Source organism: Plutella xylostella, chromosome 16 (genome assembly GCF_932276165.1).
Source record: "Plutella xylostella chromosome 16, ilPluXylo3.1, whole genome shotgun sequence".
Lineage (NCBI taxonomy): Eukaryota > Metazoa > Arthropoda > Insecta > Lepidoptera > Plutellidae > Plutella > Plutella xylostella.
This window is the reverse complement of record NC_063996.1, coordinates 636,695-655,387: the sequence shown is the minus strand read 5'-3', so window position 1 is coordinate 655,387 and position 18,693 is coordinate 636,695. Positions and strand designations below refer to the sequence as shown.

Genomic DNA, 18,693 nt, shown 5'->3' with positions numbered 1-18,693 from the left:
TTCGCACGCCATTGTCCCGCGTCTCGCGTGCATATTCTACGCGTTAACTACAATGATTATTTGTTATGGGGCAATCCCGCGTGCGCGAACAAACCCGCATGCTGTTAAAAACAGCCTTACACGGATTGGTAGAGAACATCTCGGGTGGAGAACACGAACAGGCAAGCTTAGCAAAGTTGCCGACTGGCCCACTGGGTCAATTTATACGTCACATTATAATAAGAAAACTCCAAGTACAGCACAAATCACTTTATTCCTCTTCACAGATTCACTTTACAAATCACTTAAGATCACAATAACAATCCACAAGTAGGTATAATAATGTAACATCGACCATTCTCGTCGACTGACGGAGAGCGACTGAACCGAGCTAATGGCTCTCACTTGCTTTTATACTGGTTTGGCATCACTGCTCACTCTTACATTTAGCCATAGACGGCGGGACTGAGCAGTGTTGCCAAGTGTAAAAAGACGTAGTGAACTCGAATCATGACATTCGGCCATCCTACATCGCGTAGCCTCCCGGCACGCGTAATAAACAGTCAGACAGTCGTCTTAATCATAAAGTTACATGTACATATCAGCCTATCGGTTTAACACAAAACAAAAACTTTCCTAAACAATTTCATCAACTGGAATCATGACATTCGGTAAAGATATAAATAATTTATTATACATAGCAATGATAAATTGCATACTTATCGTTATTCTGGGATACATATAATTTACATTTCTTTTTAATGTAACGTATAAACTATACAAGTACATATATAGGTACACATAGGTGTAAAATGCTTAGAAGTAGTTTACATAATTTATATTCTACACATGTAATTTTATAACATACTTAACACAATATTAGGTATTACATAAAAATAGTCTAGGTACCAAATCATATAAATAATTACAAAATCTATACTCCTTTAAATTATAAACAATTGAAATACACACATAATAAAATAGCAAGTAGATATTATAGACAGCACTTTGTACATATTACGAACCTAATATTTAATCTGAATCTTCACTGTTATTGGAACTACTGTGGTCACTGTCGTGAATCTCTAATGCTTTTATGTGAATCCAAGGTCTTATCCTGTCTACAGCAATGACAGAGTCATAAGCTTTGCCCCTTTTTGGGAAACCAGGCACTTCAGTTACTCTATAACGATCATTACCGAGTACTTCGGAGATCCTGAAGGGGCCAATAAACTTTGACAGTAGTTTGGTACTTTTACCGTCATTGCCGTAATTGTTTCGCGATATTTTTACTAAATCACCGACCTTGTATGTGACGGCCGGTGCTCTTTTTGAGTTATGTCTACTTTTCTGTTTTTCCTGATCTTTTGCTATATTAGAGCTAATTTCTTCTCGAATAGTTTGTAAGCTGTCATTATCGTTTTCGGTGCCAATTTCTAATTTGTTTGACAGATTGTCTCGCATCCGAACACCAAATAGAGCCTCTGTTGGCGTTTTTTGGGTGGTGGAACTAACAGTATTGTTGATTCCCCATTGGATTTTTCCCAATTGCTTGTCCCAGTCGCGTTCATGGCTGTTACAATTTTGAGTAGCTAACGAGTTCAAAACGATTTGGTTATATCTTTCAGCTTGACCGTTGGCTCTGGGACAAGCAACTGCATTTAGAACATGCTTTATACCATTCTCGCTACAAAAATCCTTGAAAGCCGTTGACGTGAACGACGTTCCACGATCTGATATTATCCTAGCTGGTATTCCAAAATCATAAAAAATGCTTTGAAGCACCTTAATTGTACTTTTGGTTTTCGTATCCTTTACCGCACGAACAAAAACGTATTTTGTGAATCCATCCACAATTGTCAGTATGTGAGTATTTCCGGTCTTGCTTTTAACAAACGGCCCCAAGTGATCAATGTGGATGGTGTGAAACGGTACGCATATTTTTTCGATGGGAAATAGGTGGCCTGTCTTTTGTCGCGACGCATTGTCTTTGTTATACGCACACTCTATGCACGCGTCCACATACTTTTTCACAAATCGCCTAAGTTTAGGAAACCAATATTCTTTTTGAATTCTTTCTAATGTTTTAGAATAGCCCGGATGGCCCATCTCATCGTGATTTGCTTTGCATATTTGCCACCTGGCGTTTCGCGGAACAACTAACCGTAAGCTGTCCTCTACCTTCCTATACACGGTTCGATTTTTGACATGATAATTCTTTTTAATATCTTTACACTCTTCATCTTCTTCCGGCTTAAGGATTTTAAACACCCGTGCGATATCGGGATCTGCCAGTTGCAATGTAAGAAGCCAATTATCCTGTTCAATGTTATAAATATTAACGCATGGATTGTCATCTGATCCCGCGGTTAGCGTGGCATTCCGGCTTAAGGCATCAACGTGTGTCATCTGAACTCCAGGACGATACTCAATTTCAAAAGAAAATTCAGAGATTTGAAGCCACCATCTTGCTATCCGCGGAACCAAGTCTCGTTTCGTTAATGTAGTTCTAAGGGCAGCGCAATCTGTAGGTATATACTTTGAAATGCAAACCAAGTAAATACACCCTAAACTTTTTTAGAGAGCAGACGACAGCCAACGCTTCTAATTCGTAGGAGTGCAAATGTTTCTCTTCGGCTGTCGTTTGCCTACTGAAGTAAGCGACCGGCTTTAATACCCGAGTTTCCTTCTGCCACTGCATCAAAATTCCTCCAACGCCAAGGGAACTGGCGTCGGTGTGCAGTTCAGTTTCGAGCTTGGGATCGTAAAGTGCTAAAACTGGTCTACTTACAAGTTTCTCCTTCAAAACTAGAAAGGCTTTATCTTGTTCGTGAGACCATTGCCAGGCAGAATCTTTCTTAAGTAGGTACGTTAGGGGTCGGGCAATTTTCCCATAGCCTTGGATAAACTTACGGTAATACCCGGTCAAACCAAGAAATTGACGAACCTCGTGGATGTTACGGGGTGTAGGGAATTCCTCTACAGCCGCAACCTTTGCCTTACCAGGCTGTATACCTTCAGAGGATACTTCATACCCCAGATACTCAACCTTCGTAGTGAAAAATTGACACTTTGATAACTTTAAGGTCAGCCCAAACTGCCTAAAAAGTTTCAAAACGTCTTCCAATCGCTGAAACATTTCGTCAGCATTTTTAGAGGGTATCAGTACATCGTCTAAGTATGCAAGAGCATATTCGAATCTCTTATTGCCCAAAATCTTATTGATCATCCGCTGAAAGACAGCCGGGGCATTCGCTAGCCCGAAAGGCATGCGTTTAAATTCGTAATGCCCATCGGGCGTTACGAATCCAGTAAGATGTTGACTATCTTTTGCCATAGGGACCTGATAGTACCCGGAGGCCAGGTCTAATGTGGTAAAGTAAGTGTTACCACTGAGATTCGAGATCTGGTCGTCAATTATTGGGAGAGGAAAACGGTCTTTACACGTCTTGTTGTTGAGGGCTCGAAAATCAACACAAAGTCGCTGTTCACCAGTTTTCTTCTTAACCATTAGAATGGGGCTGGAATAGCTAGAACTTGATTCTTGGATGATGTCATTACGAAGAAGTTCATCAATAGTTTCCCTTACTTTTTCGCGCTCTAAATGTGACAGACGATATGGCCGATATACCACCGGTCTATTATCCAAAAGTTCGATGTGCATCTCCACATCTTTCACACAGCCAATTTCGTTTAGATTAGTGGCAAAACAGTCCCGATAATCTTGCAAAAGAGAGTATAACCTATCTACTATCTCTGTTTCTAAACCTTCACCTATTTTCACATCCTCTCGCTTCAAAGGTTCCAAATCAGCCGCATTGGTAACGATCCTATTCATTTGGCATGAATCTCTTTCTAAGAAAGGTACGGCTCTTGCTATCAAAGTGCCTGTATCAAATTTCACAGCACCGGACGCCAAGTTGGTAATTATCAAATTACCCTTGCCATTTGCAAGGTGGTAAGCACCTTGAAATAAACCGAACTCTCGTCCGGACACAACAGAACAGTATCCCTCAATGTAAACATCACCAGTGTAGGTGGAATCACCAGCCTGTACAGTTACGATGCTTGTTTCCGTGACTTCAGTAGGCTCAGCAATGTATAGCTTAAGTGGAGCTTCATCAGTTTCGGAAGTGAACGGATTGCAAGATGGACTCTTGTAAAAGGTTAACCTATCACTGTTCTTTAAAACCGTAATGAACGGAAGTTCAGTAAAGTTCTGTCCGACAATAATAGATGTTGGCATTATTTCATCAGAAATTACAAGGATCTCAATAGATGCATCAACTTCGTCAATTTTAATCGTTACATGCGATTTATACAAAGGATGAATAGATGAATTGCCAAAACCCCTTACTACAGGTAACCCGTCGTAATTCTTGGTCAATTGCAAGGCGTTTGCATCAGTTTGACGAATGAGACTACACTCGCTACCAAAATCAATGTATGCCTCAAAAGTTTTGTTATTTACTGGGATAACCTTAAAAAATTTGTCGTTAGCCTTATTGGACACGTCAATCTTTAAAGTCTTTCTCTCAGATGTGGTATCTTCATGAGCTTGTGATCGCTGCAGCGGTGTAAGCTTACAGTCATCACTGTCATGTCCGATTCTATAGCAACGTTTGCATTTAATTAGTGGCTTCGGACATTTATAATAAGGGTGTCCTTTTGAACGACAGTTAAAGCAATTAACGTTATTATTCCTATTCGATTGGTTGGCATCGTTTCTATTTCGGTTGATGGTTCTTTGATTACCTCTACTATAGTTTCTGTTTTCATTTTGATTCAGTGACTGTGAACGTTGGGAGCAAAGGAAATTTAATAATCCTTCGGGTTCCCTACAATCTAGAGTTTGCGCCCCACTTTTAATTGAACCTTCACTTAAACCATGTACAATACAATCGACTGCTTTCTTGCCACTTATTTCACACCTGTTTAATAAGCTAAGTTTATCATAATAGTACTCCCTAAGGCTTTCATCATTTCGTGAAGTTCGGCTAAGCATTTCTTCAAGAAGACGCCCATAGTTCTCCTCACTAGGAAATGCCTTCTGAAGTTTGACCTGCCATTCACTCCATGAATAAACCACTGATGGTAGAGTTTCAAACCATCTCTTGGCCAATCCGGTTAATTTTTGTAAAGAGAAATGTACAATTTGCTTTTCGTCCCATGCATAAATGGTGGCGCATTCATTCACCTTCTTTAGCCAGCCTTCGATGGTTTGAGCTCTATTGGAAGGATCAAACTCTGGTACCACGTTGTTCAAGTTGTTACTAAAAGATGAACTCTTACTTGATTCACCCTTGAAGTCAGCCAAGAGCTTTAGAACATCCTCTGTAGTTAGCCTGCTCGAATATTTACGCACTTTCCTGGGCGCTCTCTCTTCACTAGAAGACGATGATGAAGATGTTGAGGGGCTTCTTCTCCTCCTCCTCTTCCTTTTTCTTTTCATAGGTGGCGTCGAGGGCGGTGTAGCGCCGTCATCCTTCTCGAGAGGCATAGCTGTAACAATTAATTTCCTCTGACTAGCTATCCATTCATAATAACATTAATTCCTATTCAATAATGTATACTGTTCACATCCGATCTTGTTTTATTTTATTTCCAACTATGTACATGAGCACCTTAAACTTTTAATTTTTCCAGAAATAAAAGCAATCTTTAATTCAGTTAAAAAGTCTTGTCTAGTTTTCCTCTATGCATAATTTGGTATATGTCTTAGTTAATCATACTTAATAATAAAAAAATAAACTGTTTCCGTTAACGACAATAGACATACCTAGTCAACAACTAGTAAACATACATAATTCATTCAAGTAGTAATCCAGTGGACATGGCTAGTCCACTCATACTTCATAAGGACATACCTAGTCCTTTCTAGCCAAATAATCCAGTGAACATACATAGTCCACTCAAGTAATAGTCCAGTGGACATACCTAGTCCACTCATACTTCATAAGGACATACCTAGTCCTTTCTAACCAAATAATCCAGTGAACATACATAGTCCACTCAAGTAATAGTCCAGTGGACATACCTAGTCCACTCATACTTCATAAGGACATACCTAGTCCTTTCTAACCAAATAATCCAGTGAACATACATAGTTCACTCAAGTAATAATCCAGTAGACATACCTAGTCCACTCATACTCACTAACGGACATACCTAGTCCTATCTGACCAAAAAATCCAATGAACATACATAGTTCACTCAACTAATAATCCAGTAGACATACCTAGTCCACTAACTCTCATCAGTTTTGAAAAATCTAATAATTGAGATCAACAGAGATCTAATCTAAGTTCTATGTACCTACTCAAATTGTCTGTCTAATAATTATTCATGTCACCTTTGTAACCGGGTACACTATATATTTAAATTATGTATGTAGGTATACGTTTATTTTATAATATTATGTATAAGTAAGTATATATTCTAGTGTTTAACAATATAGATATTAAACAAAATTAAACTGTCCTCATTGTCTTTCGCACTACCTATCACTTTCTCCACAACGCCCAAGGTTAACTGGAAGAGAATGCTTTTAGCATTAAGTTCGCCTATGTACAAAATTAATTTATGTGCAATAAAGAATTTAATAATAATAATACAATTTAGGTAAAATATTTTGTTTGTTCATTTTTATTTGTATATTATCTTTATCTCAGTGAAATTTCAGCATGTAAGCATCATCATATAAATGTAATTGGAGCAAAAACTACAAAAACAAGAGCTAGGCAGTAATTTATTTGCAGCTTTTAAGTACCTACTTTTAATTTAACGAGTCAGTACGATCGAAGAGTAGCCTCGACCACGTACAGTGTAATGTTATGTAATTATGTTTGTCATGCTTTATATTCAATGAGTATGAATTTATTCAAAAAAATAATTAACTGCCAGTCTAATTCTTGTAGCTTCAACTCATTTCAATTCGACATAAAGAAAAAATAAACCATGTGAGCGTACATACCTTGGATTTTATCCCGCTTCTGAAGTAATAAGAAAACTCCAAGTACAGCACAAATCACTTTATTCCTCTTCACAGATTCACTTTACAAATCACTTAAGATCACAATAACAATCCACAAGTAGGTATAATAATGTAACATCGACCATTCTCGTCGACTGACGGAGAGCGACTGAACCGAGCTAATGGCTCTCACTTGCTTTTATACTGGTTTGGCATCACTGCTCACTCTTACATTTAGCCATAGACGGCGGGACTGAGCAGTGTTGCCAAGTGTAAAAAGACGTAGTGAACTCGAATCATGACAATTATGATTGGAGGTTATTAGCTGTGAAATATGTATTTTAAACTTCGGAAGCTTTTGACCACAATCTATGTTCACATCAAAACTCTACCCTTAAACCAGCTAATATAACCACCCCGTTATCCCGTATGCAGAAGAGATGGCGCAGATCCTGCCGGGCGCGCTGTCCGTGAGCCGGCACTCCAACGAGACGGTGGACATCCGCAAGAACCTGCGCCTGCGCAACCCCGACGACCCCGAGTCCAACTCGCATCGGGAGTGAGTATTGTGATTTATTAACCAGATGAGAAAGAGGGTTGTTATAACTTTAACATGTCTGTGTATCTGGCCAGCGTAGAACAGCTTGGCGAAGAATAGAGAGGAGTATGCAAAGCTGACCGCCAACCTCCAGTAGTGGAGAGGCACTAGAAGAAATATCTACGTGTCTGTGTATCTATGTGTGTGTATCTGTCAGTGGTAACGTAGCTCCAAAACGGCTGAACCTTTTAGATTGGTCTTGTTTTTGATTATAGCTATTGCTACCCCGAGTGTTCTTATAGCCATATTATATTAAAATCGGCTTAGCGGTTCAAAAGTTATGCGACTTTAAGTGCTGATTTTTTACGTTGATTAGGTTAGTTAATTAGATCCTACTGGAGGCAGAGAAATATGAATTGTAAGACTTTTGAACATATTCTACGATAGGATTTCTCTATCGATATGAAAATTTTACAAAACAAACTCAACCGGCCGAATTCACATGCTTCAGCTATTTCCCTATAATAATTTTCAAATCAAAACAACAATTAACCATGCACGTGTGTTTGTTTTCAGGTACTGCATCCAGTTCGAGGTGATCAAGTCATCGAAGGCGTGCCACCTCGACTCGGATTACAAAGCGCTGCGGGAGGGTAATGACCAAACTAATTACACTTCATTCTAATTAATTAATAGTAATAATTGTGTTTAGTCGGCCGATATGCTGTGTGTAGTGTGTATTAAATATCTAATTTGAAGTAGGCAATGTGACAGTGTTGTAAAATGCTATATGGATGCCTTCCGGGTGGTTAGGTCTGAATGTCAAAATGTACTGATCTACATAATGCTATACAGGTTGAAATAAGAAAGATTTGATTATTCTAATTGCGCGCTTCGATCGGTTTAGTAAAAGATTGGTTTTTTGACAAAACTTGAGAAATTAATAGAAAAGTCGGTTATTTTTACCATTTAACTTTACCTTAGACAAAAACGAAGGCATAGATAGATAAAGTTAAAAGAGTCTTATTAGTCACTAGAAACTACCTATTTAAAATAAGAACGTCATAAATCTATCTACAGTGTGTTCTATAGCAGATACTACTGTCCCTCTCCGTCCCCGCTCCATAGGGATAATATAAATAGCCATATGGGTGTGGGATACCCTGTATCTTAGTAGCCTATTCTATGATTCCGAGAAACACCACAGAGCAAGACAATGAGAACAGAAGGGACATTACTCTTAGCGGATTACTGCGGATCTCGCAATACTGCCGAGATAGTGGTTGAGGAAAATGTATGGATGAGCTTATTGCATAATCTCGGGTGTTATTATTAAAACTAATTTAGTGGTGTGATACTTCCATGCCTTGTGAGTAAATAGGAATATTCGCAATATGTGTGTGGATAATGGTGGTTGCTTTTGTGCAGCAGTTTCAATAGCTCTAATATTCTGAAGCTTCATGAGGAAAGCTTGAACTTGTCGGTAGATATGTATAATGAAGAATTGATAAAATAAAAATTATAGGAAATGAACTCATCTTGTTTTTAGTTTATTAGTTATATGTAGGTTTGGGGACTCTACTGCAGGGGTTCTTTCGGCTAACTACTTATACCCTACCTACATCCTGTAAAGTCCAGCAGGAGTCACGATCATCACGATCCATCACGTCTCCACTGCTGGGGCTCGGGTCTCCTGAACGAAAGATGGGTTTTAGGCCTAGTCCTACACGCTGGCCTGTAGACTTGTTGGTGGACAGTCCAGCAGGAGTGCCAAGGTTAACTAACCAGAATCCTCATCTTCCACAGGCGGCAAGGTGAGCGTGCTCTGCGAGACAGCCGCCCTCAAGCGGGGTCTGGAGTGGCGCTGCGAGGGCCACGGGGTGGCGGGCCACGCCACGCGCTTCTCCGCGCTCGTGGCGCCTCACTGCCACGGCAAGTGGACGCGGCTGCAGCACGTGCCGCGCGACGGGGAGCCTTGCCGCACGCCTGACTTCATCTTTGTGTAGGGTTCAAGTGGTTGGAATGGTTTCTGAGAGGATGTTCAAGGGTTTTCGGTTAAATTGAACGATGGGGGTTGATCGAAGCTGTACCGGCCGCTACACGGATTCGTTATCCACGTCGATAACATCGTATTATGCGCATTCCACCACAGCTCTGTATTTGTGGCGATTCGCGATATATCCTTGTCGATAACGAACCCATGTAGCGGCAGTAGGCGTATCAACTCTAGTGACATTTATGCTTCTAGTGGCCCCTACTTTTGTTTGGAAAAATACGACTGGAGTCTCTAGGGGGAAAATTTTGAATGTTCTCTCAGAAACTGAAAGTTTTTGTGCCATTTTTTAAAAGTTACTTGTCATTGTTTTTATAGCAAGCAAAAAAGTTACGATTTATTATATTATTCCAGTGAAATCTAAATACGATCTTTGTACAATGACGATGAACCTAGTGGAATTTAATAACTTTTTGATGCATTTCCGTTTCGACGCCAAAATCGTTGTGAAAAAATCATAGACACTAGAATTTAAAAAAAAATACGTCGTTCAGTTTTATCGTAAAAAATTTAGAATGTTAATATTTTTGGCAGAAAATTGCAGTTTTTATACGAACTAATGTTAGCATTGTCTTAATATTATTATGTTGAATGAGTGTTTTAGTTTGATAGACCTACTTAGACTGAAAAGTTTTTTAAGTTTTAGTTTTATTGGATAGGTTTTATAATTGAAATCAGTAATAATAATGGACATCAGAAGTTGTGAGTAGACAAATGAAGGTAAATTGTAAATTATTACACTTGGCCAAGTAAATATTGTATGATTCACGTTAATTGGTTGGTAAATAATATGGACCTAGTAGGACTCAAAATCTAAGAATAGAAGATTTTGATATAAGTAATAGAAGAAATTGTAAGTTGAAATGAAAATCATACTTTCTAGATCAAAATAATATGATTTCTACACTTTTCAATCAGCGGTAGCTATATTACCAAATAGTTTTAAAGGTTAATCATTTTGAATAGCTATTCTGAAAATGGCCAATAGATTATGTTTTAAAATATATATAAGGACATAATAAGGTTAATGAATAAGATTTGATATTAAAGTTGTGTAAGATTTGATCATTTGACATTTAAAATTAAATGAATAGTTTGTGAATACATATCCAACTGAAATGTAAATAAAAACGTTACAATAAATACTCGAAATTGAGATGAAATCACATGTATTTTATTAACTACTTACAATTTTCGTTTTGAGTAACCCTGTCAAAGGATAAAAATTAAATGTACGGTTAATTTTCTCGGTACATTCACGATGTATTTACGCAAAGAAATGAGAGTTTCTGAACCTAAATGCATAATGCAATTCAAAATAAAATTATGAAACAGATATAACATAGAGTTTGTGTTATTTATGTTTCATTTTAAATATTATCAGCTCAAGAATTCCATAAATTATTTAAATATAAGTACAATTTAACCAAATCTTTCGGTTCTTTTACATTTCAGGTTTTTAGGATCTGATGTTTTAATAGCGCCGACATAAAAGGTTTAATTTACATAATATGAGGATGAGCGGTAATAAAGGTAAGGATTACGGGACTTTATCTCATTATACGTGCGTACTCGTAAGATTACTTAACAAATCTTTGTAGTTAATCGCAATCGAGAGTATAGCACTTGCTCGTCCATACAAAAAGAGAAAACGTTTTACTACCTCTAAATATTATCCAATCTCCAGGATTTTTTAGTATGTTATTGACACAAGGAATAACTAGGTTTATAGCTTTTTCTTACAGCCTGTAATTTTCAATAACGTAATTTTTCTGGGTTGAATCAAGCCGTTGGTTGAACAATAACAATGTATTTTTTTTTAAAACGCGAAACCTATGAACCTAGAATATATTATGCTGAAGCGATTAACACCAAAATCTAAAAGATTGGTTGATATTTAGTTAGTGTAAAACGTTTTCTCCCGAAACCAGAATTTCATTAAGAAAAGTACCTATTGTCAGTCGCGTGCAGCAGTGCATCTCTATCGCACACGTTCCCGGGGCATGAGAGCGCAGCGAACCTAATACCTATTTCGCTAGAATCGCGAAGGTATACTGTCCTCTTAAGGGTCTGCAATAGGGAATCGAGGGTTGGCATTGTCATAGAATTATGTAGTAAATGATGCTCTACAGCCTTGAAAAAAATCACACAGGTAGTTGAAGAGCCTAGCTAGGTGCTGAATCATTCGAATTTAAGTAAATGATTATGGATAACTGTAAATTAATTTCAGAATATCAAGAAAAACCAGTCAATCACACTCCCGTATTGTAACAACTGTGTCGTAATTATAAAGAATTTTCATATGATTTTTATCATATTATAAAGTTAAAGGCTTGGACTAGGCGCTAAATACCTTGTTTTTTTAATAAACACACACTTATTATGTGTAAATTAATCCCAAACTTGAACAATTTTTTTCCCTCAAATCTTCATACAAATATCTATGGCGGCTTTCTGTGTTATAAAATCATAAACACAAGTGACGTTTGACTCAGTTGGCCGCTGGCCTCCAAAGAAGGGTCACGTCGGTTTAGGCAGCACTGACAGCTCGCGATCTTATCGTGTACAGATACAAAATCACTGCACATTGGTTGTCATTGCACTTTTTCAACTTTTATGACACCAACATAATTTGATTTGAAATTGAGGAAGCATAATTCTTCCAGTATATTCAATACATTAAATTAAATTAGATAGTGTGCAATATTCTCGTGATATTACAGTCTCGTAAAGGTCTGATGAGGAGCAGGAATATAGCGAATGGATCTAAGTGATGACAATACGCACGAACATTAGGTTAGGGATCAAAAATACAGTCTCTTGGTGCTGGTTGAGGTATGGTCTCGTGAGGATCTGATGAGGGCAGTAACACGGTGGTGGCTCAATTTTATTTCAAAGATGTTAATAGCTAAAAGCATCGAGTTTGGGCTATTAAGTATGTTTTTCAGAGAGAGAGAAAGAGATTTTGTTTTTCCTCTGGATGTGTTAGGTTTACTGGGTTTACTAAGTTCATTCTGTTAATGGCATCAAGTTGTTATGTGTTCATAAGTAATAATTATTTATTAACAAAATGCTGTTGATTCTCCACGAAAATGTAAAAATAAAAATAAAATAAATAAAAATAAATTCGTAACGTAAAATTGTCAATGACGGAATTTCTTCTATAGACAGTAGCCACAAAAAAAACAAACGATAGATGGCGTGATTTGAAGATAAAGATACATTTTTTCGACACATAGACAGCAACAACAAAAAAAATACAGATTTAAAGAAAAGAAACACATACTTATACAAAACAACAAAGAAAAAAAAGGATACACATCAAAATAACTGGAAAAAATATAAGCCCCAATTTACTTGTGTGGGACAGGGAGTACCATAATATTTTTTTTGGGGTACTCCCCATCTATGCGAAATATAAGCTTGATATCTTTACCCGTTTCTGAGAAAAAGGGCGGTGACAGACAGTCAGTCAGACAGACGGACAACAAAGAGATCCTATAACGGTTGCTTTTTTTCTTTTGACGTTCGAAACCCTAAAATTAAGTAAAAATATTATGCTGGCAAAAAATGTACTTACAGGTATTGAAAAAGCGGTATATAAACAAATTATACCAGCAGAGGGTTCACCATTTAGCTGAATGTTACTTAGAAAACGGCCTTGAGTGGCGGTCAAGTTGGTCCCCGCCTGCGATACTTTCCATTAACATTGGGACTCGTTTTCATGTTTTTAGCGTACAGTCAGGTTTTTAGTTTTTTATAATTGTATTTTTTTATTTGTAACTTTTTAGTTGTTTTTATTTTATGAAATTTTACGTCGGTAGGTAGTTCATGATCATTTTTTATTTCAATAATTTTGGTGTTGTTATTTAAATACCTTCAATATGCATATTTTTGTAATGTGAAAATCAAGTCCTTTCATTTGATACCTTACACGGCAAAGTTGAATTATTATTTTTTCGATCATCACGTTATGTCCTCAAGAGGGCGCTATGTACATTTTAATGGAACGTCACATAGCCTATAGCCATCGCGCCATCAATACGCTTCTAACAATACCTCATACATCAAAATCTATCAAGCCGTTTAGGCTACAGGAGGGAACAAAGAAACAGACAAACATACATATATACATACATACAATCAAAAAACATTACCCTCCTCCTTCGGCAGTCGGGTAAAAAGGAGTAAGACAGGGGGTCATTCTGAACTTTTGCTCCACGAGTTTTGGAAATTAACAAAAAAAAACCTTTTTCATAGAAACTTTGTTGGACATGTGACTTTTTACCATGGAAAACGAATATTTTTTTTCGCGAATTTGCAAATCTCGTAGAACAAAAGTTGTTCAGAATGACCCCTTGAGTCATCCCCTTTTGGTTTAGTATAGCCCTTTTGCGACACTATGTATTTACTTTGCTTTGTCGTCGGGGTTCAGTTGGCTGGAGGATGCCCGAAACTTATTATCTACACTTTAATACTTTTAGTTACCTTTCTACAAGTAAATACCACATTTGTTTGAGAAAGCTAATCGGGTTCCGAGTATAGAGTAAAGTGGCACCCCTATTAATTTCTACTCTTTCCTGGTGTCTACCAGTGTAAGTAAGAATTATACTTACTTACCCTAAAATCACTCAAAATGTACTTGAACATAATTGTCAATAAAGTTGGCGAGTAAAAGTTTATCGACCCACTGTGCAAACTTACATGTGTGCGTGTCACTGCGTGTGCTGTGTGAAGAGCATTGAAAACCCAAATTTGGCGGGGCACGTCACCCTGTACGGGCCCTTAACAGGATAACGAGGGCTGTACGAATGGGCCTCACAGAATGAGGTGACCTGCACTGCTTACCACTACCGAACATTTAGCAATTCACAATCCATAAGCAACGTCGCGCCTGTCTGATCTATACATGTTACGTTAGATTTTACAAGCGTGCGCTATTTCTGACCAGCCAATCCTTTTACCACTGTGACCAACCCATGTCTAAACCTTGTGAGCATTACCGATATGTATTTTTTAATAACTTGAAAATGCATAAATACCTTTAATTCACTGTAGTAGTTAACGTAACCAATACCTTAGAAATTAATTAGCTCTGTTCTTATCTTCCTAAACCCCAGCTGCTGCAGGGCGTCCCACGCTTACTTTCCCTATGCATGTTCTTCAGTCCTCATCGACCGCGTTCTTCCTTATTAGGCTGTCACTTCAACATGCAGCTAAGAAATAAAATTATTTACCTATGCATTGATTCTGTAATCTGTTTTTATATCCGACCCCAGCATAGAATTCAGTTTGACGGTGTCTCGTTCCAGGGGGGTCACTCTATGTGACAAAAACTAAGTTTCGGAGCGCTGTGGTCTTAACCACGACTCTATCTTGTGATATTAATCGTACCAATAGCAAAATAAGTCTGGTTTGTTGGTGGTTTGTCAAGGTAGAGTAACCCTGTGGCGCCTAGCGCGATGCGAGGTGATCCAATATGCATGTAAATGTGACTCCCGGCACAAATTGTGTTTGTCACTAACGCGGGCCCTAGGACGTAACTCAGTCAGGTGCAAACTGGATAAAGAAAGAGAGAATAAAGACGTTCACTCAGTGCCTTTAGAGTATGTGTGCACATACTACACATAAACTAAAATACTTTAGAATTAAGTTAAGTAGGTACCCATGAAGTACCTATCTTAAAAACGAATGAATTTCTCCGCTGTTCCATGTTTAAAGAAGACTGTTCTATCGTTTTTTTTACCAAATATTACATACACGCTCACGCCTGTCTCCCAGAGGGGTAGGCAGAGATTACGGACTTCCACTGGGTACGATTCTGACACAATCATCTCTTTCGCTTCTTCCACATTCATACATACTCGTCGGTTACGGGTACTCTTTACCAAACTCTTTACTCTTTTTTACCAAACTGTAATTTTGATTTAAGTATGTGTTGTTACGTCGGTGGCTGCTGGGTGGTGACTACTTGTGACAGATACACACTTTGGCCCACAAAGCGTATTTGTCGATGTTTGTCGACGCAGGAGCCTAAAAGCAGATTCATTGGAAGAGGCGTTGCAATTGCCAAGCAATTGCATTAATGATGATTTTATATATAGGTAATTGATGGAAATGTTAATATATGCTGAAATGGAGAGAATGTGTTTTTTCAGAATAAATTTTGAGTATACCTGTGGGACCAGGCGGTGGAAATGAAAACCAAAAGTATTTCACTGAATCACGTTTATTCCAGTATCACATCCTTTAAAAAACAATTTTATCTTCGAGCACAACAACCTTTTCTAATCCTCCATCTTTTCTTAATCCCTTTCACTCACTCATTCTTCGTTCCTTTCATAGACAATACTTCCTTTCATAGATAATACTCGCTTTCATAGACAATAGTTCCTATCATACACTCTGCACTATCAAATATTATTAAACGATAATGTTACATTCCTACAACTCGGCCATCCTGTATAGTAGTCTGACCTCAGGCTACTCTAAACAATCTAACACAACTTTAACTTCAATAACAAACAACAATTAAATAACCTTACAATTTTTCAACAACAAAAAAAATATTAATCTAACAGTTAAGTATAACTTTCCTTAAGTGACTCTAATCATTCACACAAAAAAAACAAATTTAAGTACAGTTTCAGAATAGACCTCTACCTAAATTACACAAACATTTAAAATAAACAAATTACCTTACTCTTAAATAAAAAAGTTATGTTAACATCAGCTAAGGAATAAACATCACTCTTAAACCACAACAAGTACTTCAACAAAAGTATGAACTTCTTAACATCTTACACAAAAAAACATTCTTTACCATAAAATGATAGTTAGTAGTTACAGAATAACACTGCAAAAAAAAATCTTTAAGTTAAATCAATAGTATTTACCTTGTTAAATTACATAGCTACTTATTACACATAATATAGCACACCCTTACTTAGACTTCAGTAAATACAAACTTATTATGATATTAAACACAACATTTAAATACCAATATAAACATTTTATATCCCTACCTAACAAAATAACAGCTGTAACTTTATCTTTCTGAAAATAAAGTTATTATTATTGAAACAATGTTACATATTTAAAGATGTTAACTACTCTTACTCAACACATAAAAATACAGTTAAACTTTAATGTTATTATTGTCTTATTTTAAATTTAAGCACAATAGAAATTTAAATAACAGCTGATACCTATACCAAATCATATTGGGTAAACCTCTTTCAACCAAACTGTTATGAAATTAAAATCATGGCCACATTTTCATGTAGTCTACACCCGTTGAGGTTTTCCTAGGTCCTTCAGTATTAAGATCAACTTTCTCTACATGGTACCTACCTTTACCTACTTTCTTTACTACTTGATAAGGTCCGAGAAATTTTGGTTTAAGCTTCAAAGTATTACCGAATTGAGTTCTCTGTATGGCTACAATATCCCCAACTACATAGTCCTGAGCTTCTTTCCTTTTCCTATTATACGTTCTTCTGTTCTCTTCTTGAACCTTCAATATCTGTACTTTAGCTGCTTGTCTTACATCGTCTCTCCTTTCCATGAAATGTTGTCTGCATTCTTCATCTAATAATTCTATGAGCTTTATATCTTCTTTCTGCTTCAGCTTTGTACCGGTAAGCAAGTTAAATGGTGATGTGTTAATCGACCTTTGATAAGTGCCATTTATCACTCTTTGCACCTTACTAACATGTTTATACCAGTGAGTAGGTTCTTCAATGCACATCTTGGTCAAAACAGATATGATAATCCTGTGGATGCGTTCTACTTGGCCGTTTCCTCTTGGTATACCAGTTGTTACAGCATGATGTTGAATCCCTTCTTCTTGGCAGTAATCTTTAAATTCTTGTCCAGTAAAGGCAGCTCCCTTATCAGTAATATACCTCGTTGGATTACCATAGTCCTTCTGATGTAGCCTCAGCTTCTCTACAGTTTCCTTTGCAGTCAACGTCTTAGTAGGGTAAATCCAGACAAACTTCGTGAATGCATCTACTACTGTTAAGATATAGTTGTACATTTTCTTGGTTGCATCCAATGGTCCAAGATGATCAATATGTAACGTCTCTAGTGGCAGCTCTCCTTTGTCTATTGGACTTAGAAATCCTTCTTGTTTCCCTTCCTTCTTGCTTGCTAATATGCATGGTACACATCCTAAAATCACTCTATCTATCTTCTTGGCTAGGTCTTTTATGTAGTAGTCTTTATCTATTATGTCCATGGTCTTCTTTTTCCCAAAATGTCCAATTTCATGTGCTTTCTTTATGATTTCGGTCTCCATGATGTCAGGTATTACCAACTTTTTCTCTACACCTTTGTATATCAAGTCATTTTCTATGTAGAAATCCTTGTATTCTGTCTTCTCATTCAGTACTTCTCTTAACACACTTAAGTCTCTGTCTTCCTTTTGTGCACATATCCGTGCATGTAATTCTGAATGTATCAGATAACAGTGAGGGTTTCTGCTTAATGAATCCACATGAGACATCTTAGCTCCAGCTCGGTGTTCCACTTCATAATCAAAATCTTGTAGGAATAAAACCCATCTTGCCACCTTGGCTGATACTTCCTTCTTATAAAGCGTCTTCTGAAATGCTGCACAATCAGTGACTATCTTGAAGTGTATTCCAAACAAATACTTCCTGAATTTTCTCACTCCTTCGACAACTGCTAGAGCTTCGAGTTCATAACTTGTATAGTTTCTTTGTTCCGTCTCGCTAGTCTTTCTACTCATGTAGTGTACTGGATGTAACTTCCCATCTTTCTCCTTCTGCATCAAAATGGCTGCATATCCATATTTTGAGGCATCTCTGTGCATCTCCGTGTCAAGACCAACTTCATATATCTTCAGTACCGGTTCACTACATAGTTTAGTCTTCAATACTTCAAAAGCATGTCTTTCCTCTTCACCAAAGTAGAATTCTTTCTCCTTCTTAAGTAAGTCTGTGAGTGGCCTCGCTATCACTGCATAATTCTCAATGTACTTCCTGAAGTATGAGGTAAGACCCACAAAACTATGAACTTGCTTTACTGTCTTTGGCTCTGGGAAACATCTGACTGCTTCCGTTTTGCTTGGTGAAGGCTTCACTGTACCATCTTCAATGACATGGCCCAAATATTCAACTTTTC

The 18,693-nt window shown here is 37.4% G+C and overlaps 1 protein-coding gene across 1 annotated transcript in view; it reads left to right on the top strand.

Moving 5' to 3' along the window:
- The window catches only part of LOC105391378 (somatomedin-B and thrombospondin type-1 domain-containing protein), a 60,296-nt gene extending 49,932 nt beyond the window's left edge, over nt 1–10,364 (top strand). Inside the window, exons 4-6 of the mRNA XM_011562845.3 lie at nt 7,388–7,511; nt 8,067–8,143; nt 9,297–10,364. Of these exons, the coding sequence (XP_011561147.3) occupies nt 7,388–7,511; nt 8,067–8,143; nt 9,297–9,496 (401 nt within the window). The 3' untranslated portion in view covers nt 9,497–10,364. The remainder of the gene's footprint in view (nt 1–7,387; nt 7,512–8,066; nt 8,144–9,296) is intronic.
- Nucleotides 10,365–18,693: the final 8,329 nt, after the last annotated feature.